Source organism: Callorhinchus milii, unplaced genomic scaffold, assembly GCF_018977255.1.
Source record: "Callorhinchus milii isolate IMCB2004 unplaced genomic scaffold, IMCB_Cmil_1.0 Scaffold5, whole genome shotgun sequence".
NCBI classification, from domain to species: domain Eukaryota; kingdom Metazoa; phylum Chordata; class Chondrichthyes; order Chimaeriformes; family Callorhinchidae; genus Callorhinchus; species Callorhinchus milii.
The window spans coordinates 8365159-8392650 of record NW_024704746.1 but is presented as its reverse complement, the minus strand read 5'-3'; the positions used below and the strand labels follow the sequence as shown (position 1 = coordinate 8392650).

Below are 27492 nucleotides of genomic sequence, written 5' to 3'. Positions count from 1 at the left end.
CCCACCACACTTCAGATTCCCAACCCCCAGCTCGGGTGCACATCCTTGACTGTCCAGTGCTTTGGGATGTCCTCCCGACCCAGATGGTGCCTTACAAATGTAAATTGTTGTTGTTTGTTGTTGTTACCTTGATGAATAAAGTGCCTGAATTGTGCTCCTCTGCAGATTCATCTGGTGATTGCCAATTCAGTTGCCTCCTGTCACCGGATGTCTTTCGAGAACATGTGAGTCCTGTTTTGTTGAAGCTGTACAGTGTGCGGGAAGAACATGTGCGCATGGTCCTGTTGTCTCACCTGAACACGTATGTGGACCTCTTCACGTTGGAGGATCTTCAGGACATCATCCTTCCACAGGTTAGGAAAAGATCTGGATAACTGGTACTCCTTTGAAACCCAGGTTGATAATGGCAAGGCTCCAATGAGGTCAGTTGAGGCAGTGTCTTCTCATCCCGATTTATGTCATTTAGCTTCTGCCACTTTCTGCTGACGTGAAGATATGCCAAATATCGTATTGATTTCATCTTGCACTACTTGTCCTTGAAAGGGCTGTGAAAGTTCTCAAAGTCCTCTGGGCAAATGTGTGATCATGAATTGAAACCGTGACTTTGGTTAGGTTCAGAATATGTTATTTCGGTTCGGCCATATGGTGCATAGGGTAACATGATCTTCTACAATCTCCATACCACCCCCCCACCACCTCACACACACATATACGTGCGTAAAGTGTTACCAGCTATTGTAGAGGAGTATGCTGTCCATGAACTGTTTCTGTAACAGAACAGCACCTGTAAAGTTATTCAGACTGCTGTGAAATTGACCTGCATTATAAATGGGCAGATTCCACTACACCCAGACCTTCAGGCCATATTACAATATGCATCTTGAGCATGCATTTTGTTGTTTCAGAATGTTACCAGCTGGTAAACATTTCTCTGTAATGTACTCCAGTTTCTTTCAATGAAAATGGGCCAATTTGCTAACAGATGTAATACAGCTACATTTTGGGTTTCTTTAGGTGTTACTGGGGCTGAGAGATACCAACAAGGCACTGGTGTCTGCAACGCTCTGTGGCCTTGCAGTGTTGGTGCCGCTTCTTGGAGCAGATGTAGTGGTCGGAGGTGAACGGGCAAAGATCTTCAAACGTACAACACCCAACTTCACCAAATCCACTGAGATCACCCCAGAAGGTAGGAAACAATCCTGATTAGTGATATCTAGTTGGCAGCAATTTAGACTTATCTTTTTTATGGGCCAAGACAACACTAGTATTACAAAATGTCAATCAAACCTACAACAACAACAAATTGAATTTATATAGCGCCTTTCACGTTGGGAGGACATCTACCTGTATCTGATGAAGAACGTGTTAGCAATGATACAAATGCATTAAGTAGAGATTTATAATTTTTTGCATTGAACCAGCACTTGAAAGGTTTTTATCGTTGGTTAAAAATTCATATTGACTGAAACCCAACTTCAGAAAAGCTGAAATTGTAACCTTTCTCTTTCTCCTGTGGTGTTTTCCTGAAGGTTCCCCTGTTCATGTCGGCAGCGGTCACGAATCACATAGTTCTCTCTCCCCAAATAAACACTTGCTGAAGCTGTTCCCCAAGAACTCGCTACCTGGGAAGAAGCCTTCAGATACAAGGGAGAAATATGGAGCAAAATACATTCAAAACCAGCAACCTGTGGGGTTTGAGACACTCACAAAAACAGGTAACAATTATAACATAATAATAAGGTAACACTTTCAAAGATCATATCAACACTTAGTGCTGAGGAATCTCCTGAAGGTGGTTTAGCTACAACAACAACTTGCACTTATGTAGCGCCCCTCACACAGGGTAGCCTCCCTGAGAGCTTGACAGTGGCAGAGCACGATGCCGAGCCGGAGGGAGCTGGGAGGTGACCATAAGAACAGTTGAAGAGTAAGGTTTTCAGGTGTGACCTGAAAATGGGGATTAACACCACAGAATCCATTATTGCTGTGTATAATTGGCTGCCATGTTTTACTCACAAAATATAAAGTCAGTTCATTTTACAGTATATTCTGCGAAGCGTTTGGAGATGTCTAACAATGTGATAAGGTGCTATATCAAATGCAAGTATTATCCTTTAGAGCGTGTTCTTTTTACATAAATATACATGTATTTTAAAGCAAATCTTCGTGAGGGTTAGATGTGTATTTTAAGATCCCAGATCCAATACCTGGCTGTAATTCATGCTTTTCCATTTACTACCTTTGTACTTGCATGTGATGAAAGTTTCAGTACTTCAAAGGGTGACCTCTGAAATGAATCCTAAATCACAATCCTGGAATAATAATAATAAAACTCGGATTTGATATAGCTCTTATCATGTTGAAACGTCTCAAAACGCTTCACAGAATGTATAGTGTGCAACTGAGTTGTTGCGGATAATAGCGTGTGCTTTTTATTTGAACCCCAGTGGTCCAATGTGCGGAAGCCATGACCTCGGTGTCCATGAATGGCTTTGCGGGTGGAGTCAGTGTACAGAGCTCAGCCATGACCTCAGTCGCTGGCGAGGAATGGCCAGACTGGTCCGAGTCCGAGCAGAACGAAATAAACACAGGACTCCAGCCCGAGCACGAAGGAGGTCGTATCATTGCGCATGTGCAATCTGAGGAGGCAATCGCAAATGATGAACCTTGGGATGACATTGAAGCCAAGTCGGACCCAAAGAAAATTAAAGCGGAACAGACCATCAGCCCTCAGAATCCTGATTTATCCATTCCCAGGAATAAAGTTCAGTCCAAAGGCATGAAACTGACGTGGGCACCGAAAAGCTGTTCTGAAGTATCGTACAACAGCTTGCGGAAGGATGCCTGGCAGCAACAAAACTCGACTGTAGGGGATAGTGAGAGAACTTCCCCAATCGCACAGAAACGCGCCATTAAAAAAGTACCCCTGAGCCAGGGACTGGGTGAGGAGTTCACCATAAGCGTGAAGAAAAAGCCAGAGAGGGACCCAGAACTCGACTTGTTTGCTGACATGATGCCAGACATCAAACTTTCCTCCGTGGGTTTTTTACTCCCAACTCAGAGGACAGAACCAGTTGATTCTGCCAAAGTAACTGAATCTGCAAACCCTCCCCTAGCGGACGCAGGTGGCTCACAACAATTCGTGCTCACGTCAAAGTTTGCTGCTGCAGCTGACACCACTGAGGTAAGCTCACAGTGAGAATTCATCTCGTCACACATGAGGACACCACTTATCCTTGGTCATTTGCAGCATTTCTTAATGGCATTCCTTAATAAGGAATCAGAGTTGCGCGATTGCAGAATTCCCCTTCTCGTAGCAGGACTCTCATCACTCCAACCCTTGGGAACTCTGCCCTGATGCAATCTGGTTCTGGAGCAGCGTTCCAGTCAACTGGAATTCTATCGGGAATCATCATTGAACACTCCAGTTAAGAACTGCTGCAAATGAAACTAGTGTTGTGTAAAACTGGGAGACTCGAATTAGAAGCGTGGTTCCTGAGCTATACACAAAACAAAGGGTTGAACAGCCCAAGCGAAATGCACAACTCATCTGCTGTGCTCTTCACTAGTTATCAGTAGTATTTCAGTTAGCACTTGTGTGCTGAAACTCAGTTGATGCTTGACTTGTTTGTTTGGCTCGACAGCTAGACTTGGATTCAGAGTTCCTGTGAGCCAAATTTCAAACTAATATAAAAACAGATGTCACTGGGAACACTCAGCAGGTCAAGCAGCATCTACGGAGAGAGGAAAGTGGGTTAACGTTTCAGGTCGATGACCTTTCGTCAGGTTTCCAGCATCTCCTGTATTTTGCCTTTTTTTTTTAACTCTCCAGCTGGACAAATAGTGTTAACCTATCCAGTGCTTCATTCAAGCATACTACAGTTTATTCCTAAATAGGCCAAGCTGTGAAATATTCAGCTAACTTTGCATAGAGCAGCAAGGATTACTGCAGAGGGAGGGAAAATTGCTTACTAGCTTTGCTTTGCTTTCACAGGCAGAAACCGAAGGTTGGGGAGATGATCTGAACTGGGAAGACAATACCTGGTAGAATCAAAAGAAGAATGGGTCCCAAAAAACTGAACAAATGCCCATTTGAACATCTTATGATCTGGGTACTTTGGAGCACATGGACTAACCAGCCTGCTGCTGGTTGGTAGTCTGATGCAAGGGTCAAAATGACCCATTTTAAAAAAAAAAGAAAAAAAAAATCCTAGAAGTCCTGAAATTCCTTGATCACAGCTATCGAGGTCATTGCCAAGCAGCTTGGCTTTTATGTGCAGTGAGGACAATGAGCACAACTGGATCAAACAAACGAAACCTATTTGAAGGTAGTGGTTTTGCAATACTTTACATTTTTTTTTAAAAGCACAGATTTTAAAGCGACCGAGAAAGAATCTATGCTGGTGGATTTACCGATTTTACATTTACTGGATATTGTTTACTGTCATAACCAAGATTTCACTTCGTCGCTGTTACCAAGTACCAAAAAGTGCCAGACAATGTAACTTAAATGCCAAGTCTCAATGTAAGAATTCTCTTGAATTCTTCATATAAAGCTTCCCCACCTGGTGTGAAACTGAGCCATATCAGACCCAGAAAGTCGCAGGATCCGCACCCTGATCTGTGCTAAGTTAGCTGGTCTCAGTGAGGGCTGCCGTCATTGGCATCAGAGCTACTGGGCTAAGGAGGGGGGAGATATCAGGATTCGCGTTCTTGAACAGTTTCCAGCAACTCACTACCAGAGTGCTGGTGTGGTTATCAGGCAATGGCAAGGCCAAGTTTAGCCGTCATACCCCAATGGCCAATAGCCTTTTGACACCACCAACTACGCTGAACCATGCAGGTTAAACACTTGGATGAGATGTGTGGAATCCTACTCCAGCATCTTCAGGAAATTGTTGAGGGGGTTGAGAGAGATAGAAAAATGTCTAAATCCATCTGGGAAGATGGAATCAAAACCCATTGTCCTGAAAAGATAGCTAACGGAAATATGTTTGGGCTGTCTTACTGAATTAATTTACAGCGTAGAAGTGCCCTCCTTATTGCTAATTTATTTAAAATTTGGAATAGTCTTCCAATACCTTGCCATTATCCTAGTTAGTGTGGGAAGAATGTAATAAGAGTTTATTAACTTGGGGGATAATCCTGCATTGAGATCATAGTTTCTAAAGGTTGGAAGTTAGTACATTTTAGCATCTTAACAAACCATTATTAAAGGCAGTCAGGTGAATTTGCTCTTCCTGGCAAATGATTTGTGCCTTCTGAGGTGCAACATGTGTGAATCGGACCTGTCGGTACCCAATATTAATGCTGCATTTACTGCATAATGTTGGTGTCCATCACAGCTTCAACAGGAACAGATCTGTAAAAGCAGAGGCAGCAATCGAGACCACTTTGAAGAGATGGTCAGCACCAGTTTCCCGGCCGCAGCACAAACCCTGTTTTGCAGGATGTGCAGCTCAGGCCAATGAAGTGTTTTTTTGGCCTATATTTCACCTTCTCCATCCCCGAGGGAAGGCAGGTTGGCCCAAAATTGTGAATTGCTGCTTAGTAACCAGTACAGGTGCATAATTCTTTCATGTCCTAGCTGCTGTGGAATTTGCCTTGTCCCATAAGAAGGTAGAGGCTCAAAGGCAGTATTAGAGTGGGGAATGTTGCCTTCAGAACTTGGTTGATCATATAGGACCAAAACCTGTCTCTCCCCTCACCCCCCCCCCGTTCCCCAAAGCAGGTTCTACAACATTTTACATAGCATTGTAACCGCTCTAGTAGCACAGAACTGAGATGGAAAGAGCAGCATTGAACTGCAGGAATCTTAAAGGAAATCAATATACTGGTTTGAAGATTTTTTTAATATATCTATAAAAAATGTTTCTTTTGAGCCGTCTTGGCAGGGACTCAAAAGCCAAATGAAGCAAATACTTAATTAAATCTAGGCACTTACTACATTTTTCATGACTGGGTGTTTAAAGCATTGCTAAAGATTTTAAAGTGATTCTATACTTTGTTTTGTAATTGCCATTATTTAATTCCTGTGCTGATTGAGAAGTGTAATGAGTGAATAAATGGTTCTAACGTGAGCGCTTGGTTGCACGTCTCTTGAGTCAGGATGCAGAATGAAGTGAAAAACGTGATGCAGAATCAGCCTAATTGAATGAGAAAGCTGCTCTGAAGTTCAAGTGGGTGTTAGACAATCCTGCGACACTATTGAAAAAGAGGGCATTTTTCTCCATGTCTGAACAATCCTCCAGATCCATTTGTTGTTTATCTAATGGTAAATAATTTTCTGTTATAAAAGCTCCCAATCGTTGGAAGACATGGCCTGGAACTACGTGATCGTGCCTTCTTTGTTAGTGTTTATACTCTTAAACCGCTACTCCACACTAAGGTTTTGCTGTGCTCTACTCTGATGTAATGCATACCATATAAAAGATGGAAAAACGCAGAATGGGACTAAATGCTCTTTTGGAGAGCCAGTCCATGTACAATGGACTGAATGATCACTTCTGTAAATTTCTATGGCTCTAACCTATGATTTTAATGTGGAAATTCTGATTCTTTTGAAAACTGTTTACCCTTCGTGTGCAAAATAATTCTTTTTATATTTCTTTTGCTTCTTCACGCAATATCCTTATGCATAGTAAGGTAGCAATATATTGGTCGTGGAATTGTCACTACTCTTGTCAAATTGCAGATTTTCTGGGGTTTGGCGAGATGCTGTGTTTGCTCTTCCCTGGCAGCATTGTAATGATCTGGCTGAGAGCCAGCCAAACTTGTCCTTGAATAACTTTGACTGTTAGTTACAGCTGGGACTTGACTTTCAGTCTTCAGTATTTGACACAGTAATTGTTTTTGTTTCTAAATATGCTTCTCAGTGAAATCTGGAAATCAAAGTTGCAGGAAGGGAAGCAATTGATCACAAAGGTAAGACTGACTGATCTGTCAATTTCTATTCCAAATGCATGCTGCAGCACAACTCTAGCTACCTGCCTTTATTCCAAATAGTTTTACTATAGATATACTTTATTTTTGCTTTTTGCAACAATATAATGTGTTATTTCTTTGTTTAGTTTTTGTCAATAAAGTGAAAAAATATGGGTTGGTAGTAAAATGTACCTCTCAATAGCATGAATCAATTCCCTGCAAATGTCAAATTTCCCTCCAATGTTTAGCAAATATTTCTGCAATTTTCTGTTGGCCATGCCAATAACTATGCATTCAACTCAATTTTTCCTCAAAACATTGCAAGCACTGAACTAATAGCTCTGGAAACCTATTTGTTTTTTTAACACAGCCAGTATGAGATCAATGCGTTATTTACCTGCTCGCACTCCATTCCCTAAAAGTAACTCACAAATGTCTTTTTGTTCAAAAAAAGTAATAATTAATAACTGTTGTAATTCAGTTTAGAATTCTAAAATGTAGAAAGTTAAATGAACCGCTGTTAGCCTGTACAGATTGGATAGAAAAGGGTTACAGATACACAACCTGTATTCCAATGTTATAACATGCCCTATTGTCACTCTCCTGGGACAAAAAGTGCTTGTTTGTTTTGAAGGCTTCATTCGAAAGCCTCGTCATCAAGAATTTCTGACTGGTTTACAAAAGGCAGAAACAAAAGCCGTGTAAGCCAGGTGTTGGGAGAACAAGTGAGTCCACTTCACGTGTCGTGTGTGTACATACATAACACTAAATAAAGGCAGGCTAATCCAGCCCAGGTCTCCAGACGAGGTTTGATTTCAGTAAATTTCATCCGTCTTTCATATACTATTTCCGCTCTCGACAGTGGTACTAATTTAAAGTATCAATTATAGTTATTAAACCCAAGTTCGATTGATTGTATTTAATCCTCCCCAAAAGCTGCTTAATCATGTATATTTAAAGTATCACTATTTCATTCACTGCAATCTTACAAAAATTGCATATATATAGATATAAAATTGTGCCTTTCACATCAACAGCACCCAAGCTTTACAAAAACTGATTGGGAGCTTACCTTAAACTTTAAGACTAATTGGATACTCAACCAACCAATTTAGTATTTAATCACAAGTTTAGAAACTGCTATTTTGGTAAATTGTTCTAAAATATAATTTGTAAAATTTTACATCAGTTAATTATTCAAGTCCCATCTTTGAAAAAAATAACATTGAAATATTAGAGTATTTCTGCCCTTCATTGTTACAGAAGCATATACAGAAAAACATTCATTTCAGCCGATCTACAAATTAGTCTTTCTGTATCCTTGTTTATGTGACTCTCCCTTGTCAAATGGAGAAGCTTGGTGCACCCCGAGTATCCCCACAGATAGGGTGAGTTTATATTCCTTTATTGCCCCATCAAGGGGGCATTGCTCAGCAGACAAGCTCCAAATCTGCTCCCATGGTGCATCCTCAGTGCAAACGTGACTCTTTGACTGTTGTTGACATCTCAGTTCTGTATTGGAGGTATCCAGGTGCCTCAAACCACTTCAATAACTTCTTCAATAAGTTTCATTGGTTCTCTGGTCAGGGACACTAGCTTTCAGGATAAGCTCCAATTCTGAGTTAATCTGCTCAAATTGTTGCACTAACCATGAAGGAGTTCCATCAAGGCACTCTCCTAATTAAAGTTTTAGAAGTGAGGTTCTCAGAAAAGCTTTGGAACAATCTGAAAAACTAGATGCATTTGCTGGTGAACCATATCTTCTTATTTGGTTAATTTGATGCAAACAATTAACTTCTGGTGAATCAGTAACATGTGGTGCTAATTTTGTATAATTGTTTGGTTTGGATGGTAAATACATGTCGAATTTGCACACTTGCCATTTTTGTCACATACCAACTGCATGGATTCTTTCTCTTCAGTGAGAAACGTGTTTCAGTTTGATAAGAGCCTATTGCCTGCCACTGTTCAAAGACGTGATAGTTGTCTGTAAACCCTGTAAACGGGCTGTCACCCACTCAGGGGCTGGTCCTTGCTGTAAGAGTGTCTGCAGTGTGTTTAAGGCGTGCTCAGCTGTCTGCAAGACTGTCTGGTAATGTTCTTCCTCACAAGGTTCCTGGCGGGCACGTTTAGCAGATGGCTGAAAAATGAAAGTCAGATAAGTTTATATGAAACACATCCACATTAATAAGTCGGCTTTACAATTGTAAAGATTTTCTAGGAACATAGGAATTAGGAGCAGGAGTAGGCCATTCGGCCCCTCAAGCCTGTCCTGCCATTCAATAAGATCATGGCTGATCTAATCTAACTCCATCTGCCTGCCATATCCCTTAATTCTGCTTCTCTTTATACACCATGGTGATGATTTACAAGCCAATTCCTCTGAAAATACTTCTTATAAATTGTAATACTGTCAAGATCTAAATCTCATTCCATCTGTACTGCCTGGTTTTGGTACTAAAGCATCACAATGAATACATGTGTGTATCACACAAGACCATAGGCAAGGAAAACCTCTTTCCTCAGAGAGTTTGGCCATTCCCTAACAACAAACGACTTGCATTCCTTATAGCTCCCTTAATAAATAATAATCCTTGCATTTGATATAGCGCCTTATCACGTCTTCTAGATGTCTCAAAGAGCTTCACAGAATATACTGTAAAGTGAATTGACTATGTTTTGTGGGCAAAACATGGCAGCCAATTGTGTACAGTGTCCTATAAACAGTCATAGATTGAGTGACCAAATTATTTTTTTTTAAGGGATCATTACCCCTGGAAAAGTGATCTGTTAATCGACTAACAACCAGGTTTCTATTTACTGCTAGGTAAACAGAGGTGTGTGGAGTAAGGAAACTTGCCCAACGTTTCACTTAACAAATAGCAAAATACTATTTACACATAGAATGACAGGGACAAGTGTTGTACAAACACTACATTTGGTACACACAACCTTCAAGTCTTTTATTTATATTTGCAGATGTTCACATTTTCATAATGAAGCAATGGTCACCATTCAGTACATAGTCATTTCTCTCCCTCTGGGCTTAGCTTAGTTAGTTAGCTATTTATATGAACGAGCAAGTGAATATAAATAGAAATCTCACTCCAATCCCTCTGCATGTGCTCTTGACCAAAGATATCTTGTGCTAAGCAATGGATATTTTTACATTTCTAATCTGTCTCCACTGAAATTGACATACTCCATGTAGGAATCAAACCCTTACACTAGGACTTGCAACATCTCTAACCCATTGAAGTTGCGGGAGATATGTGGGGGATGAAAAATATTCACTGAATTTAACACTAGGAGATTAACAATATTTTTGAAAACTGTAGTCAAATTGATTTAAAACGGGCAGGTTTTAAATATTCTAGTAGTTTTGTTTTGCTCACCCATTTTAACTCTCTTCATGCTTTTCCCTGTGTCTCACACTATTCCTTGGGTGACTTACTCCAAGGGCTCTGGCCAATTTATTACATACATTTACTGTAGTTTTAGTTCTGAAACAAACACTGAATTTATACTCTTGGGGTTGATGGTGTATTGCAATTTTCTAGTGCAAAATCAAGCTCAACTTAAGGTACTTCTCAGAACTAATTATTCTTCTAAAAACATATCATGAAGGATCAACAGGCATCAATTTGTGCTAAAAATCATACCTGCACCACAGCACAATCATTCACTGTAGAAAAAGTCAGTTGAGAGAAATGGGTATCCAACACAGCCTTTTCTCTTTTCAACCTCTCCACCCTCAGCTCATCATTCTCAATTGTACTAACCACCTGAAAGAAAACCAAAAGTTGTCAGTACTGTGAGACAGTTCCCAAACATTAAAGATCCAAAAATAATCCACATTTGGCAATAGTCAAAAAGGAGTTAAGCATCTTGGATGGACATCCCACAGAGCTTCACAGGATGTACTGTAAAGTGCACCCGTGTGTTTTGTGAGCAAATTGTATGTTCACAGTCTGAATGAACAGTTAGTAAACACACACACAAGCCTCAAATTTGAAAAACAATAAGTAATGTCTGACAATGTCAGTCATAGTCTCACTAGAAACAGCCTTTGATCAGCTCAATTTACTGTACCTTGTTCAAGAAGTTCACAACTTTGGCCTTCGTCTCTGCTGATTCCAGACCCCTTGGGACCACTTCCTCATGGCTGGTCTCCTGATACAAGCAAATTAATTATTTGCACCAATTCTACGGGTTCAAAACCCGTGCAATAATATAAATATAAAACAAACCAGTGATCTCATTTTATAACGCAGCCAAGACATAATATTTAAACTGATGATCGCTGAAATATTATAACACTTATCCCCAAATGACTATCTTCAAAAGCAAATTACCTCAAAAAAGCTTCAAAAGCAATTTAAAAAAATGCCATTTTCCCCGATGAGGTATGTAGGTCTGACTGAGACTGGTGACTGGTCACAAGGAGAAGCTCAAGTGCAACTAATGTTACATGGCATTTTAATACAACAACAGGCTGTACCATGGAACTGCCATAATATACAATAAATATCAATGAGTATTAAGACAGTAACACGAGGAGACCAACAAAAAGCACATTTTGTGTACAATGTTTTCAAGCAATTTTTTTAAAAAAACGATTCCTCTGCAAATTCTTATTTTCTCAAAACTCTCAGATTTTCAGTAGGTATTAATACTGCAGCTTTACTCCAAGCGTTCAGCAGATTGAGAAAGTCGTAGTGTAAGTTTCATTTCACAAATCATCGCAAAAAAGTAGCAAATGCAAATGTAGTCTTCCCAAAGTACAAGTCATTTTTCACCTCAGCAAACTGTGTGAATCCCTGCAGTGCCTGCTGGTGAATCAGCCAGCACTTATCAACCAGAAGGGAAGCAAAGAGGCCTGGGAGCTTGGGAAGCACAAAGCCCTAGAAAGGAATTGAAGTGTCAACAACTCTGAGCAAATGTACTTGAAGCATTAAATTACATTAAATTCAGACTCTTGCAGCATTCAAACACCATATCATTTGGTTAACTACAGACTGCTTCAGTGAGCACATCTATAAAAGGGCCAGACACAGTAAGCTGCCTCCCAGGTCAACTCTAAACTGAGAAATGACACAAATATATTTTAATCAATCACACATGGTAAAATCTAGTTACTTTTAGCTCTTTCAATCATTAAAAAACACTTGTTTATTACGCAAGGCACCTTTCAATTTAAAATGGCCACTAAGGTCACAAAATATCTCCCAAACTAGAATGAAGAATGATAATTTGGAAAGGTTTATTGTTTATGCTTCTCTCAGTTTCACTTACTTTGCTATAAACATTGATCTGGATCATTTGGTGCACTGGAAGAATATTACAGAATTAAAGCCACTGCACCAACATTTTAGGCATTATATACAGAGTGACAAAAGTGGAAGAGTGTTGTATTTCCCAGCACTCAACATGAATAGCACAAATTGCCAACAAAGTATATTAAATAACAAAAACAACATTTTACATTGCTATAGCCCCTTTCATGTCAGGAGGACATTTTTTTAAAAAGCAAATTCCAGTCTAGATCACAAGATTGGTTTGGGTGAAGAAGGCCCTTTGGTCCTTGTGATCTCACCCTTTCAGAATACCCACCCTATCATGCCCCCATAGCGGCCTTGTTTTTTTTCCAATCGAGTCCAGTATCCTGGCCTCAGCCACCCTCCCTGACAACCTGTTCCAGTCTTTGGGTAAAGAAAAACTTCCTTTCCTGGTGTCTTTTCTGAAATTAACCTTTGCAACTCTAAACCTTAATTTTCTTGTTCTACTGTTTTGGTGCATCCTAAAGTATTGTTCTGGACTTGCTTTTTCAATCCCATTTAACATTTTATACAGCCAAGTCAACAAAGAAACAGCAGATGGTTTGAAGTACCTGAACATCTGACGGTATGAATATCTTTCCTAGTGAACCCAGAAAGTCCAGTGTGGCAAGACGAATATGATCAGGAGGATGCAGTGGAAGAATAGAGCTGAGAGATGAAACCATCTATTCCACAGACAAACAAGAACAAACAGATCAGAATATTATCAAAATTAGAGATGTGTTTGCATTTCAAATAGAAAATATAGAAAACCAACAGACCAACAGCAGGCCCTTCTGGGACCCAAAGGCAATATCTCGCCCACAAAATACAGTCAATTCACTTCACTTTATATTCTGCAAAGCGATTTGAGACATCCCAACGACCTGATAAGGTGCTATATCAAATGCAAGGATTATTATTATTATCTTCCTCGCCAATGTAGCAAACTTTCCTTATTTTTTTGTTAAATGAGGTAAAAATGATTGCATTACCCGGGCAACTTGTGCAGTTTCTAATGTTTGAATCAGCAATGACGCAAGGGAAAGAAGCAATGAGAATGTTCTCTGAACACACCGATGGCTTAGCACCTGTAAAAGAAAGGGACAGCTGTATTCACAATCCAACAAACTACTGTACCAGCAACATGTTCAACAGGAACACAGGGTCCAATATTCCATAATCCTATGTAGTATTCTCTTTCAAAGATCAACACTTTAAGCCAGTGCAGAATTATTTCACAACATACAACGTCAAACTTCTTTTAAAAAACAGAGATAGAAGAAACATACACACAAACATGGGCAGGATTTGTATACAGCAGAATGTACCAACAGTTTCAGATCACATTAGTGATTTATTAGGACCAGCATGATATTTGACAAAGATTTTAGCTGATACTAAAGGTCAGCCAGGGTTTGTATTACAGACCTAGATTCATGTAAGTGTACAGTTGGAGGAACTAAGAATACTACCTCAGACATGTACTGTACAAATAGATACCAACAGTACACCAGAGGGGTACCTGACAGAGACCAGCAATGAACCAATGGGTAGATAACAGAGGGACAGGTAGTAGTGCAGAATCGTTCTCCAGGCAACGGGTATTTGAGAAAGCGTACTACAGAAGAACTGTAATTAAGAGAAAAATTACTAATGAGTTTAATGTGCAAAGGAGGAAATGCAGTCGTGTAGCTTAAGAAAGTTAAACTGAGTGAGGCTGGTTTGACTAGAAAATCAGTCTCATTGAATGTTGAGGGAGTTTCAAATCTGGATAATGAAAGTTTAGAAATTGTTAGGAGTCAAATCTTTATCAAATATGAGAGAAATACCAGGTCCTGTATAGTCAAAATACTTGGCAGAATGGAACCTTGGAGGTATGTGTTGCATTCTCACCTGCGCCACAGTAAGGACTGCCCACATCTGACTGAGAGATCTTGTGATTGACATCTGCAGCTCTAATTCCATGGCCTCCCCATGGATGTGGCACACAACTACCATGGCAGCAAGAGCAACATTCTGATAAAAGAGATGACAAAGGCTCACCCCATTTGCATTTTAGTAGCACAATCAATCCCTTTGAAATAGCAACTGAAACATTCACTGCGTTCTCTCCAGATTAAATTAGAAATATCTCTTAATGTTTAAATGCCAGTAGTGAGAAAAAATAAACTGAACAAATTGTGGCTGCTTAAATGTTCCACCACAAAAATGGCCTGTCCATTGGGAGTCCGAGGTTGGAATCCCACGCTCCATGCTCCCCCTATTGGCAGCTATGTTTCAGCAGTCCCAGCTGAGTGACTTCAGGGAAGGAACCAGAAAGATTCCTCCTTGCATTTCATCAGAGATGGAGATGGTTCCAAGGTAGATTGCTCTTCTCTCCAGAAGGGCAATCTACCTTGGAAGAGAGGGGGCATAATGTCTCTCTCTGCAGAAGGGAATGTATATTTTTACAATCAACAGTGGGACTTAGATTAAATTTTCATATATTCAGAACCTATTTTATTCCCTGTTTTATATCCCAGCAATTTCAACCATTTAGATCTTATCAATCCAGTTCTGCCTGACTTCAGTAGGATGTGTGCAAACAAGAAAGATAATTGCACTGCTAAAAGGTGAGAAGATTAATTGTTTCAAAATCATTCAAATTATAGCCCAAGCCCATGGAATCAATGCTGTTGCTGGCTTCTGCATTGGAGCTAATTACTCTACTCTTAACTTCCTGCTCTTTCCTAGTAAACATTTAATTCTATTTAGGAAAACAAGTAAAAAGTGGTTGATTGTTTTCTGCAGTATTACATTTTTAACAAAGCCATCAAAAAGATCATACATTTCTCTGTGATCTTACCCATGTGCCAATACCACAGACCTTCTCGATCAAGCATGGTGTAGCACACCAGCTATCACAGAGTGGGTGCTAATTCTTACCACTTGTTCCAGTTCTCCCAAGACATGCTTGCCTCTCTGCCATCTCACACACTGATCAACTGCTGTCCTGGCAATGTCGGATGCAACTTGTTTCTGGAGGTCAGGAGGCAGGGCCTTAATGCTAATTTGCTGCCATACGAGTAAATTGTCTGCCTCTTTAGGACAGAATCTTTTCACAAATACAATCTGGAAATAAAAAGGACTATCACTTGAATGAAAATACAAACTGAAAACAACAAATTGTTTTCAATACAGATAATATCCTTATAGACAACCACAGACTAATCTTTCTATCACTAAGTCTGAGAATCCACATACAACTTACTATTTATGAAAGTGTGTTTTATCTATTTGAATTGTGCTATAATAGCATACATTGACATTTTGATTGAACTGAACAGAATTGCTGTAATTGGTGCATATTTTGTAAATTATATCACAGATTTGATGACAGAAATTACAGCATAATTTATTTCCAGATATGACAAGGCATCAGGTCAAGAGCGAAAATGTTCAGATTTGTGAAAGGTAATTCTACTACATACCAGGAAGTATGTCTTTACAAGGAGGACAACTAATAGCTGGAATGTGTTACCAGCAAGGATGGATAAACCCAGGACCCTGGACTAATTTACGAAATATGATACTGTAATAGGAAAATGATGTTGCTATTCTGAAAGGATGAGATCAAATGGGCTGAAGGTCTCTTTATCCAAACTGCTCTTGTTACACACCTGATGATCCGCTGCCATAAGGAAAAGCAAGCGTCTCAGAAGCACAGACAGATGGGATAACTGGTAACATTCTCCATGACAGGACTTAACCTGAAAATTAAAATGAGATGCACTAATGTCAGTATGTATGCGGTACAGAACCAGAATACGTTGCTTCTAAATCAATTCTAATTCCTGTGAAGTACTTGGAGACTTCAGTATTATAGGCACTGTAAAAATACAAGGTCTTCTACATATTTCCTATTTGTATCATTAAATGATAATAGACTTATCTGACCTAGGTGAATACCAGAGCCACCCTAAAGACTTCTGAAAATACAGTGATGAATACAAAGCACAAAGAAACTGGCTAATAGTTGTAACACTACCCTTCAACCTTTATGTTATGTGAGTTGAAATATCTGTGTATGATATAATTTTTTTTGTTCAGTCTTTTTTAATGACATTCTTTTTAGGGAATGCACATTCCTGTTAAAAGATTTTCCTGAGGTCATGCTGCTAGTTTTGTTCTGTCAAATCACTTAAGTTAACCTGTACTTTTGTAAGTAAATGAATAAATCCTCTGCTGAACTACAGAGCATTTTACTGGAATTTCAATTACTTACCAACTGAGCTATAAGAGAGACATGATGAGCACAGAGTTCAGCAGTTCCATATCTGCCAATTGAATGAGAAAGATAATACATCAAGTACAGAATAGAATATCTCTGTCAAATTGCCCTATAATTCTAAGTCTTCAATAAATATTTCTATGTATCAAAGAACTCACAGAAATACAGTACAAACAATACAGTAATATGTATGTAATACTGAGCACTCAGCTTTCAAATTTAAGGCACTTGAGACCTAAAATTCTAACCCTATCTTAGGCTGAAAGAACATCCATTTTAAAATATAATACAGCGAAGATTTGTGCAAAATTCGTAAACTTAGAAGCCAGTTTCTTTTTAAAAATTCCAGAAAAGCAGCTTCCAAATTAAGGTTGGATTCAAGAATTTTCCATAGTTCTGCACAACTTGAAATTCTTATACCAAATATCTTAAAGATTTAAGATTAGGTGGATTTTCAGTTCTGTGAACTGGTGCCATGCTTAAGTTTTTTTTTACCTGCCACCAAAGGGAACAGATTAAGTGAAGGATTGCAGTAGATTTCATTATATTATACCATTATGTTTAGTATCTATTCCAGGACATACCGTGCAAGAAAGCACCATGTATCTGTGGCTAGGAGAGCAGTTAACATATGAGGACCGAGTACAGCATCCAACAAGGAACACTCCTGAAACAAATCAGCACACATTCACTGTATAATCGTACAGATATAGAAAACATCCTTAGTATGTCAAGTTAACTGAAAAGCGGTTTAAAGTTTTATTGGTGTAATAACGTGCTATCCCATGTCCTGCTAGTGCATAGATTAATTCAAATCAATGTCCTGTGCAGAGAGATGATATCTTGGCTCTGTCACTGAGGTTTCAGGTCGAGCTGCGTCAATTTGATGAGGTAGGGCAAAGATATACAAATAGCAAATCACCCTGTTGAACGGTGTACAATGGCTGTATGAATCTTTAAATATGGCTTCAAGCTCCATGTGAGGGATCCTGAACTGTTAATAACAAGATCAATTTTTTAAAACTTATCAGGAACATTGAAAATACAACCATGTTAATGAGGACAGTGCCTTTAACTATCACTATACGTCTCTAGCATGCTTTATAAATAGCGGTAGCAGCATCCAATATTGGCCCCATCAGTATGCATTACAGAATTCGATGCCTTGCAACCAGTTTTTTACTGGGAGGGAAGGAGAAAGAGAAACTCAAAAATTCTCAATTAGTGGTAGACTCCTGCCCCTGCAATTTACGTTATTTCAAAGTTTGTACTCACCAAGTCAGGGAAAATGGAGGCTGGAAGGAACGTGACAAACGAACACAGGTGAACGCACACATATTCATACAGACTGATGTTATGTTGAGCTTGTCCTTTAATCATCACTCCAGGCAACTGAACTGGCAATGACAGCTCTGCATAGCAGTGCTGGATGTTGAAAAACAGCGCTTGAAACAAAGATAACCTGAGCACAGACAAAAAAGATGAACAAGATTAGATGCTGCATTATTTTCTCCTATATATTATATTATGTGCTTTGTGCTTCCTTTTGCTATTCTCAGGCCTCAGCAGTGCCACATCTCAATGGAAATGATTAAGGACCTCTTAAAATTAGTTTCCCCTCTTAAAATTAGTTTCCCCTCTAGGTATACATCACCTCCTGTCTTCGTACTACACCTTTCTACCCAAACAATATATCTATCAACTCAATGTAACTGAAGAATTTATCAAATCCTGTCGCTACAACCTTGGCAGACTGGGAAAGCAGTTCTTATTAGGGAATTAAATTGTATTTAGCGTGGAGTTTTAGGTGATGGTGAGAAATCATGCATTAAAGGTTTGTAAAGACAGCATTCAATACAACAACAGGCTTTGGTTGTATTCTCAAACTTTGGTGCATCATCCTACACCAAGCATTATTCATAGATTGTGAAGCGAGACCATCCAGCAAGTATTGGGTCATCATTCTAAAACTGTTTGAAGTAAATACAAAGCCTATGTTATACTGCGAATGGCTTTTATTTCTGCCACGAAAGGACATGTTAGAGAGAGGACATTTTACATGCTTCTTCTACTGGCGAAGAACTGTAAAAAATGCACATATCAGAGTTTAAGAAAAGGGAAGGGCAGTCTTCTGTACTTATGACTGTGCCTAAGGTGCCAAGCCTATACCCGTTTCTATCTCTATGAACAGCAGTGATGCTTACCTTGGCGTTTCCTCAGAGAACTGGCTACCAGCACACCACATGCTCTCCACCTCCTGGGGCTGTGATGGGAGCTTGTCCATGACATTAACCAGCAACAAGCACTGTGGGAAAGCCAGCTCCAAACTGGGATCTTAACACAAATGAAGAATTTAATAAAATTCCATCAGCATAAATTATGGGTAACCGATTTAAATTTTTCTAGTATTATGGGGCTCGCAAACATAATGTTCAGCTGAAATGTCATTAAAAAACTCAAAAAATTAAGTTCCTCAGGTTTAAGCACTCAGAGATGCTGGCCCGAGTGAAGGGCAAATTGTTGTTGGCCAAGTGAGTAAAGACTATCAACCTATTCAACGCTAGGCTATACATATCAGAAGGCCATAGGTTCAAGACCTGGTTTGTGTTGATGTCAGCTAAAGCAGCATTGCAGAATATAGTTAGCATGTGAGAAATAAGCCTGGGTTCCGGCTTTGAATCACTATCCACTATATCTGGAAGTTGCATGTGTGGATGAGATCAGAATTGGGTTCAGTTGTAATGCCATGCAATCGAATAAGACCCCTCACCTGTACATCTGAAGGTAAAGCTCATGCAGTTGGTGATAGGACTTATGTTGAGGAGAGTTGAGGATTTAGTGGAGAAAAGGAAAATTAAACCTTTCAAAAAATGTCAGAGAGGAAGTGACAGGAGCAAAGATAATTTGTATTTGTATTCCTAGTTTAAATTATATTTTCAACATTTTAGTTCTAGTTACAGTAATGGCCATCCTGGCTTTCCATCCAAACAAGATCACAGGGATCGGTTTGAATGAAGAAAGCCCTTCAGCCCATCTGATCTCATCCCTTCAGAACAAGCACACTACTGTCCTCCCATCATAGCATCAAGCTACTTTTTGAATGCATCTTGCCATTTTAAGGGATAAGATATTGAAATTGCAATTAAACCTGTAGGTTTATAATTTAAAAAGCTGTCTGATATTGAACTCACCCGGTTTATCTGCTAAAACTGTTTCCACAAAGGCCCGGAAAGGCAGAAGCTGTGAAATGAGAGGATCCAAAGCCACAAGGACAGTGCAAGCAATTTCATTCCAGTGCCCTTCAGACATAACTGGTGCATACAGGCTAGAAGGGAATTTGCTGTAAAAAGTTTAAAAACAAGCGTCAAGAGTTCTATATCTGCATGAGATCACATTTTAAAATTTATATTTAGTATCGCCTGCTCATTTAAAAAAAAAAAATTATTTCCTCTGTCCTTAACCAGACACAGAGGAGGGAAAGCTATCCCTCTCAGGTACTGTAGCCTACTGCAAGATTTGTGTAAGAACAGCCTGGGCAGACTAGTCCACCAATTGACCTTTAATTTCTCTCACTCCTATCCAAGTTCCTTCTCTGTCTCTCTGTGGAACAATTTGCTTTAATAATCTGCAACTTCTTATAGTCTGTTCAAGATCCACAACTTATGTTGAGAGTAATAGATGTGTATATCTATTCCAACCTCCTGTGGTAGAGGAGCCAGGCAACCTCTAACCGAGGAAAGGGAATGTTCAGCAATATGAAAGACAAAACAACTATATTGCAGGCTCATGCAATGTTTTATAACCCTGCATTTTGAAAATAAAAGACCTGATTTTCTAGGACAGACTGTCAAGACAGTACGCAGATTCAAACCAATGTCCCGTAGTGAAGTGAAACAAGGGCTAATCTGTGACCAAATACATTGTATTTCCTCCTAAACGTAATGCAAACACCCTGGCCTGCAAAAAGTGCCACCCCAAAAAAAGCAATCTGTAATCCTCACCTGTACATCTGAAGGTAAAGCTTGTGTAATTGGTGACAGGATTTTGAGAGAAAATCAATGAATTCCTGGAATTGTAACAATACATATTTTAAGTATTGCAAGTATTTTTAGATGATAGGCTCAGAGTTTGATTTGAGACCTTTATCTTACCTTTAAATAGTGCACGAGTGTGTTGGCAAAGAATCGGCACAACTTCATGGTTTTCTGGAATAGCTTGTACTCTGTGGAGATTGTGTTCCCCTGGATGATGCACAGAAATTTGGCAAGCTATAAGCTGTAATTTTTTTTAAACCAATCATTAAATCGCAGCAATGAAACATCATGTTAAAAGAGGTAATTGTAATTACGAGTTTGTCTCAAGCCTTAAATCTTAAAACAGATTCAAGGATATTGGCTCACGTTAAAATTCATTAGTCCTGTAATTTATTTGCACAACAGGGACTCAAGTGCCGATATTTAATAATCTTAAAGGTTTGTGGACATGCATCCGGGTTGTATAGTTTCAGGCAATCAGAAAATTTGGGGAGACAACATAGTGAGTTCTCTATCTGAATGATTATAAATAATTCTAGCAAAAATCAAATTATGTCCATCTTCAAACCTGCATAACAACCATTTCAACAGAATCAATTAAAAGAGGTAACAGTATATTTAAGTGGAGACTACAAACTGATTTTTGATATTATGGGGAAAATGGTTTAAAACAGAAGGATGATCTTCAAACATCAAACAGTGTTGGAGAACAAACTAAATGCTGCTAATGTTCAACCCTCCAATTATGAAAATAACTGATAATTATGTTTATGCTGCTTCCTCTATAGGTAAGACAAATTGCATGGTACTGAGATTTCACCACTCAAATGCTTCCTATCAATATTTATAGTTAAGAAAACAGCCATGTTTACCTGTGCTCCTGACTGATGCATTTGTTCAGCAAACTGCAGGCAAGAGTTGAAGGAAAAAAGAATGTCCTCACAAAGACCAGCAACAATATCATCATGCCGCAGTTTAATGTCGAGCAATGCCCTGTGCTTCACACTTATTCTGGAACACAGATACAACATCTTATTGACGGCCTGTAAAGCAGGGGGATAAAATACCTTGGACAAACAGTAGATGGATCCACTCTTTATTTTTACAGTACCAGTGACATATGATGGTCACTCTACTTAGCGTCTTGCAATCCCAGTGCTATGGTTATTGCTCTACAACTCTCTCCACCCGGAAGGATTCAGTATTCCACTGCAATGAAGGTGACAATGACTTGGAGAGCTTCACATCACCTTCTCTTTCCTCTGGTGGAAAGTAAGGTAAAGGATTTTTATGATCATCCATGATACTTTTCTTTATATTTCTTGCTTTATGAACTGCATGTCAGTTTTTAATTTAAAATTAAATAGGTGAGAAAGAGGATGAATTACCTTTCAAGCCTGATACCTTGCTCATCCAGTCACTACACTTTACAGTAATAATAAATAATTTTTTGCATTTGATATAGCGCTTTTTACGTCTTCTAGACATCTCAAAGCGCTTCATAGAATATGCTGTAAAGTGAATTGACTGTATATTTGTGGGCGAAACGTGGCAGCCAATTGCACACAGCAGTGTCCCACAAACAGTCGTGGATTGAAAATGACTAATTTGTTATCGTGTTTGTTTTTTTGGAGGGATTAGTATTAGGCGTGCGGAGTAAGGAAACTTGCCCATGGTTTCGCCCTGCCTTGAATATCCCATACAGTATATCCCATGAAGGTCTTTGACTCATCTCAAAGACATGATAACGCACTATATCAAATGCAAGCATGATAGTATTACAAATTGATCTGCTAAGCATAGATAATTGAGAGTATCAACTTACTTAATTAGGAACTTCCATGTGTTGGCATGTAGGGCATGGTCCATCTTAGAAACCACTGAACAAATTTCCAGCACGCTGTGAATCACTGAAGAGTAGACGACATTTAGAAGTAAACACTCAAACTTTAAACATCCAATTTTTGCTTAATGGCAGTAAAGATAAACTCGCTCATTGTTGCTGAAGCAGCCAAGGCAACTTTCAGAAAAATACAGACAATGCCAAACAAACACAAAATGTCCTCCATACACACCCATCGTCATATGGGCAACATCCTCGTCATTAGCAGTAGTCGATTCCAACACAACACGATCCAGCATTTCCATGAACTGCTTCTGAAGAGAATACGTCTCCTTAAATAAAGACTGTAGCACATCTGAAACCAAGTGCATACGACTACTATATAATGTCTCACTCTCCTAGATGAAAGAGAAAAACAGTACTTGCTAAACAGTAAAGGACCAATTCTAGTCACAGACAGTTTAACACATTGACACTTTGATTTCACTGCAACAATTTTAGCTTTAGATCAGATATGTACCCTAATATGACCAGGACATCGTTTTAGTTACAAATAGACTTTAAAATAGTGTAAAAAGCAAGAAATTGATTATGTAATCTAAATTAACAGGAAATGTAGGAAAAATTTGATTCATCAAAGAAAACTGAGTATAAATATAGCACAGGAACAGAAACTTGCTAATTTCCAGAGTACCTTGCAGTGTCCAAAGGCATTCTTCAGGACGTGCAGGATAGCAGAGGACAGTGAATGGATATTATTCAAGGGTAGAGCCTCCTTAAATGTACAGACATAACGCCCACAGTTCATCAGAATTTCCAACAACTGAATCTGTGTCTAAGTACAGAACACAATGGGAATTAGGTTAGAAGTCTGCAGAACTAATAATAATACTTGCATTTCATATAGCTTTCCCCAGAGGATCGAATTCAAGATCCTCATCCTCACCTACAAGGCCATTCACAGCCTTGCTCTCTCCTACCTCTCCGACTTACTATCCCCCTACTTACCTGCCCGTACCCTCCGTTCCTCTGGCTCCGGTCTGCTCCACATGCCCCGCCCTACCATCGGTGGCCGGGCTTTCAGCCTCTCAGCCCCTAGGCTCTGGAACTCCATCCCCCAGTGCCTTCGCCTTGCTTCCTCCCTTTCCTCCTTCAAGGCCAGTCTCAAGACCTTTCTCTTCAACCGTGCCTTCACCTCCCCGCTGGACTCTCTACACCCTCATCGCTCCCTCCCTTTCCTCCCCTCACCCTGACCAGTACCCCCATGCTTGGGTCCCAACCCAACTGTCCAGCGCCTTGGGACGTCCTCCCGACGTGAAAAGCGCTCTATAAATGCAATCGTATTGTTGTTGAGATGTCCCAGAGATCGATTCTCCAAACGACTATCAACTGGATTCCTACTTACTGCTAGGAAACAGAGGTGTGTGGAGTAAGAAAACTTCCCTAAGATTTTCGCCATGCCTGGGAATTAAACCCAGGTCTTCTCACTTGTGAGGCGAGTGCTCTCACCAAAATGCTACAGGACTTCACAATTATATTCAACTATGCTGAGCAAGGACAGGAACACATCAAAACATATGAACCCGATCGTGGTATTCTGAAGGCACTCTGGAACATGTTGCATACTACAATATATAAGAAAATAAATCATTTAAATTGAAAAGTCATACCTGCATAGTTGTTTTCAATGCTGCCTGCAAGTCAGTGTTCTGACTGGATAACCCTCTGGCCTGACTAGACAGTTTGTTCATCAGCTCATCGAACATTGTAATGGCCTGACCGGAAGAAAAGTATCCCAATCTTAAATATATTTATCATCTATTTCACTGAATGGAAAACTGTAGTTGAGCTTTCCAGTCATTGGTACCTTAATCTTCACCAGAGAAAGGCGACTAAGTGACATAGGTATCAAATTAGTATTTCAGGCAGATGACAATGTGCTGGTTAATGCACTGTATTTGCAGGAGTTATGCCATACAAGTTTCCATCTCATATATAGCGGATATCCCGAAGTCTTGTGCCACTGTGAAGAAACACCCTGCGGGAGTCAGACCCCATAGGGCAGAATATCAGGGGGAAAAGTCATTTCAATCATTCTTATGCAGACAGCAAGTGAGCACAGCATCGGGAAGGCTAAAATGTAGATCAATTCTACCACACAGCTTTCAGGTGCTTCCCACAGATACATTCAAGAACATTTGTGCATGTCACCCATTCATTTCTCATCTAAGGAACAGAATGCGCCACTTGAAACAAAGGAATCAAGAGGGGAAATAAAGTGTGAAATAAATAAATACTATATGTAAATCTACAGCAACACTTTTTAACTCATCAACATGATTTACACTTAGTGTTGCAAATTGTTTTGTGATCTTTCTACTGATCACATCCAGAGCAGTATGCAAAGGCATACAATAGTTGAAATCTGTCACAACACTGCAGTAATAAAAACTTAACGTTGGATGCAGTACTGCGTATTACTGGGAGAAAGGACTATTGGTCCTGTAATCTGGGAGTATAAAATACTACCGAACAAAAATTTATGGCTCACAAGACTTGTGGATAAACTATAAAAGTGCAATTGAGGATATTCAGAAAACGACCTACCTTGGGCAATACTTGAGAGAACAAGGTTTGTTCCAAATCAGCATGATCGATGAGGGGCAGAAACATATCTGTGAGAATCTTCAACACCCCTTAAACATACACAACATATGATTTTAATACTCTGGGTTTAAATAATCAAAGATAGATGGATACTCTACAATTTCATGCAACTTATAACAATAACAAGATTACATCGTATTAATAGAACATAGAAAGCATGAGGCAACATTCTCAATGAAAAGCATTCTTCCCAGGTGGTTAGAATTTTTTTGAAGACATACAATATAAGTTTTCTCATTCCTTGTACAACTGTAATTCCAGGGATCAAAGGAACCCACCTGACCCCAGTTTCCATCACTAAACTGTTTCATGAGAATATGAGCATTTTCCTGTCACAAGAGATCCTCCTGATGTGAAATGTAAGAACTGTTATCATTATTTTTCCAAACTAAATGGCTCAATATTGTGCAGAAATTTACAAAATGTTAAAGGGGAGGGACAAAGGTACCTATTTCTATAAATTACAGTGAAATTCAGTGGCTAAAAGGTAATAGAAAATTTACCGGGACGAGTTGTTGAGGGAGATTCCAGTGAATTTCCCGTTTACTTTTTAACTCAATGTTTATTAAATGCCCCGTGCTTTGTTCAGTTCAGCAACTTTTTAATAACACAATGCTTCCTGGCTCTTATTTTCTCTTAAGGAAGAAAAATAAATTCCAGAACAGACAAAGTGATGTGGAAAAACACATGACTAACTGGTATAAGGAAAAAGTCCCAAATTAACTAAGAGGAAATGAACAACACTGTCAAACAATGACTGGAGATGAGACAAGACTGATAATGGAAAAATTCCACTTAATGTGCACGGCAATTCCAGCTATAATATTTAGTATTTGTGCAAGTGATTCATCTATTAATCATTTCTCATTTTGTAATATTGTCAATCAATCAATTGAACAATGGGGAAAAAGTGGTAACTTTTGTGTTGCGTACAAGGCAAGTGAGACACTTTTCATAACACCCAACAATGAGCCGACTAAAACAAAAACAGAGAGAACTGGGAACACCCAGCAGGTCAAACAGCATCTATGGAGAAAGGAAAGTTGATCAACGTTTCGGGTCCATGACCCTTTATCAGAACCGAATGAGCCGACTCATTTCTTTGCTTGAACTATTGTTAGCCATTTGCAAACAATGGCTTCTGTCTGTTGAAATCGGTTGGAGTTTTCTGCGCCAAACAATATGAATAATATAATGATGTAATAAAGTTTGCATTTGATATAATACCTAATAGCATCATCGAGACATCTCAAAGCGCTTCACAAAATATACTGTAAAGTGAATTGACTGTATATTTTGTGCACGAAATGCGGGAGCCAGATGGTGGACCTCTAGCTCAGGACCCACTCGTGAGGCGTTCCTCAGGGCTCTGTCCTTGGTCCCCTCCTCTTCAACATCTATGTGCTCCCTCTTGGTGATTCATCTGCAGACGTGGGTTCAACTTCCACATGTATGCGGATGACATCCAACTCTACCTCTCTGCCTCCACCCTTGACTCTAGGACCACTGCTGTGCTGACAGAATGTCTGTTAGATATCAAGTCCTGGATGAGCTAACTTTCTTCAGTTGAACGTCAACAAGACCGAGGCTCTCCTGATTGGCTCAATCTCAGGCGCTGACAGTATCACCATCCTTGGTTGCACACCCCACCTTGCTAAGCCAGTCCGGAATCTTGGGGTCTTGTTCGACCCTCAACCATCCTTTCTACCTCACATTCACGCCATGACCTGCTCTGCTTTCTCCCACCTCTACAACGTCACCCGGCTCTGATACTGTCTCACACCGCAGGCTGCCGAAACCATCATACATGCCTTCAATACATCGAGGCTCGACTATGCAAACTTACCGCTTGTCGGCTTCCCCAACTCCTCCCTCCACAGGCTGCAGATAATCCAGAACTCTGCAGCCTGTGTCCTCTCCCACACCAGGCTCCATGACCCGATCACCCCCCATCCTTGCCCAATGCCACTGGCTTCCCATCACACAGAGGATACAGTTCAAGATCCTGGTCCTCACCTTCAAAGCCCTCCACAGTCTTGCTCCCCCCTACCTCTCCTACTTACTAATCCCTACCATCCCGTTCGCTCCCTCCGCTCAGCGGGCTCTGGCCTGCTTCAGGACCCCGCCTTCCTCGCCCCACTATCGGCGGGCAGGCCTTCCGCCACTGCACCCACCCTCTGGAACTCCATCCCGCAGTCCCTCCGTCTCACCCCCTCCCTCTCCACCTTCAAGACCCACCTCAAGACCCTCCTCTTCGACCGTACTTTCGATCTCCCTGCTTCCCCCCCTGCCCTCCATCCTCCCCCACCCCGACCCTCATCTCAGGTCCGAAACTCCATCTGTCCTCCCAAGTGAAAGGCTCCATATAAATGTAATTTTATTGTTGTTGTTGTAGACAATTGCGCACAGCAGTGTCCCACAAACAACCATGGA

At 39.9% G+C, this 27492-nt stretch overlaps 2 protein-coding genes across 5 annotated transcripts in view; one reads left to right on the top strand and one right to left on the bottom strand.

The window, feature by feature from the left end:
* scyl3 (SCY1-like, kinase-like 3) overlaps nucleotides 1-21391 on the top strand; it is a 32656-nt gene extending 11265 nt beyond the window's left edge. The window contains exons 9-15 of one of the 4 annotated variants that reach the window (XR_006085129.1): nucleotides 166-353; nucleotides 1015-1186; nucleotides 1530-1715; nucleotides 2448-3184; nucleotides 3995-4328; nucleotides 6876-6924; nucleotides 21338-21391. Coding sequence is in view for 1 of the 4 variants with exons in the window: in XM_007895540.2 (XP_007893731.1) it covers nucleotides 166-353; nucleotides 1015-1186; nucleotides 1530-1715; nucleotides 2448-3184; nucleotides 3995-4048 (1337 nt within the window). In the remaining 3 variants the exon portion in view is untranslated. Of the gene's footprint in view, nucleotides 1-165; nucleotides 354-1014; nucleotides 1187-1529; nucleotides 1716-2447; nucleotides 3185-3994; nucleotides 6081-6875; nucleotides 6925-12847; nucleotides 12895-15649; nucleotides 16251-21337 lie in introns of those variants that run through there. The other 3 variants (XR_006085127.1, XR_006085128.1, XM_007895540.2) reach the window with 3 other exon arrangements.
* Nucleotides 8068-27492, bottom strand: part of cunh1orf112 (chromosome unknown C1orf112 homolog) — a 19901-nt gene continuing 476 nt past the window's right edge. The window contains exons 2-23 of the mRNA XM_042334910.1: nucleotides 25000-25088; nucleotides 24063-24167; nucleotides 23087-23227; nucleotides 22625-22790; nucleotides 22375-22459; nucleotides 21422-21560; nucleotides 20667-20756; nucleotides 20517-20581; nucleotides 19707-19855; nucleotides 18720-18849; nucleotides 17791-17977; nucleotides 17100-17182; nucleotides 16510-16561; nucleotides 15905-15994; nucleotides 15171-15356; nucleotides 14139-14261; nucleotides 13238-13333; nucleotides 12815-12928; nucleotides 11724-11828; nucleotides 11017-11097; nucleotides 10587-10709; nucleotides 8068-9064 (exon numbers count right to left, since the gene is read on the bottom strand). Of these exons, the coding sequence (XP_042190844.1) occupies nucleotides 8876-9064; nucleotides 10587-10709; nucleotides 11017-11097; nucleotides 11724-11828; nucleotides 12815-12928; nucleotides 13238-13333; nucleotides 14139-14261; nucleotides 15171-15356; nucleotides 15905-15994; nucleotides 16510-16561; nucleotides 17100-17182; nucleotides 17791-17977; nucleotides 18720-18849; nucleotides 19707-19855; nucleotides 20517-20581; nucleotides 20667-20756; nucleotides 21422-21560; nucleotides 22375-22459; nucleotides 22625-22790; nucleotides 23087-23227; nucleotides 24063-24167; nucleotides 25000-25065 (2565 nt within the window). The 5' untranslated portion in view covers nucleotides 25066-25088 and the 3' untranslated portion in view covers nucleotides 8068-8875. The remainder of the gene's footprint in view (nucleotides 9065-10586; nucleotides 10710-11016; nucleotides 11098-11723; nucleotides 11829-12814; nucleotides 12929-13237; nucleotides 13334-14138; nucleotides 14262-15170; nucleotides 15357-15904; nucleotides 15995-16509; nucleotides 16562-17099; nucleotides 17183-17790; nucleotides 17978-18719; nucleotides 18850-19706; nucleotides 19856-20516; nucleotides 20582-20666; nucleotides 20757-21421; nucleotides 21561-22374; nucleotides 22460-22624; nucleotides 22791-23086; nucleotides 23228-24062; nucleotides 24168-24999; nucleotides 25089-27492) is intronic.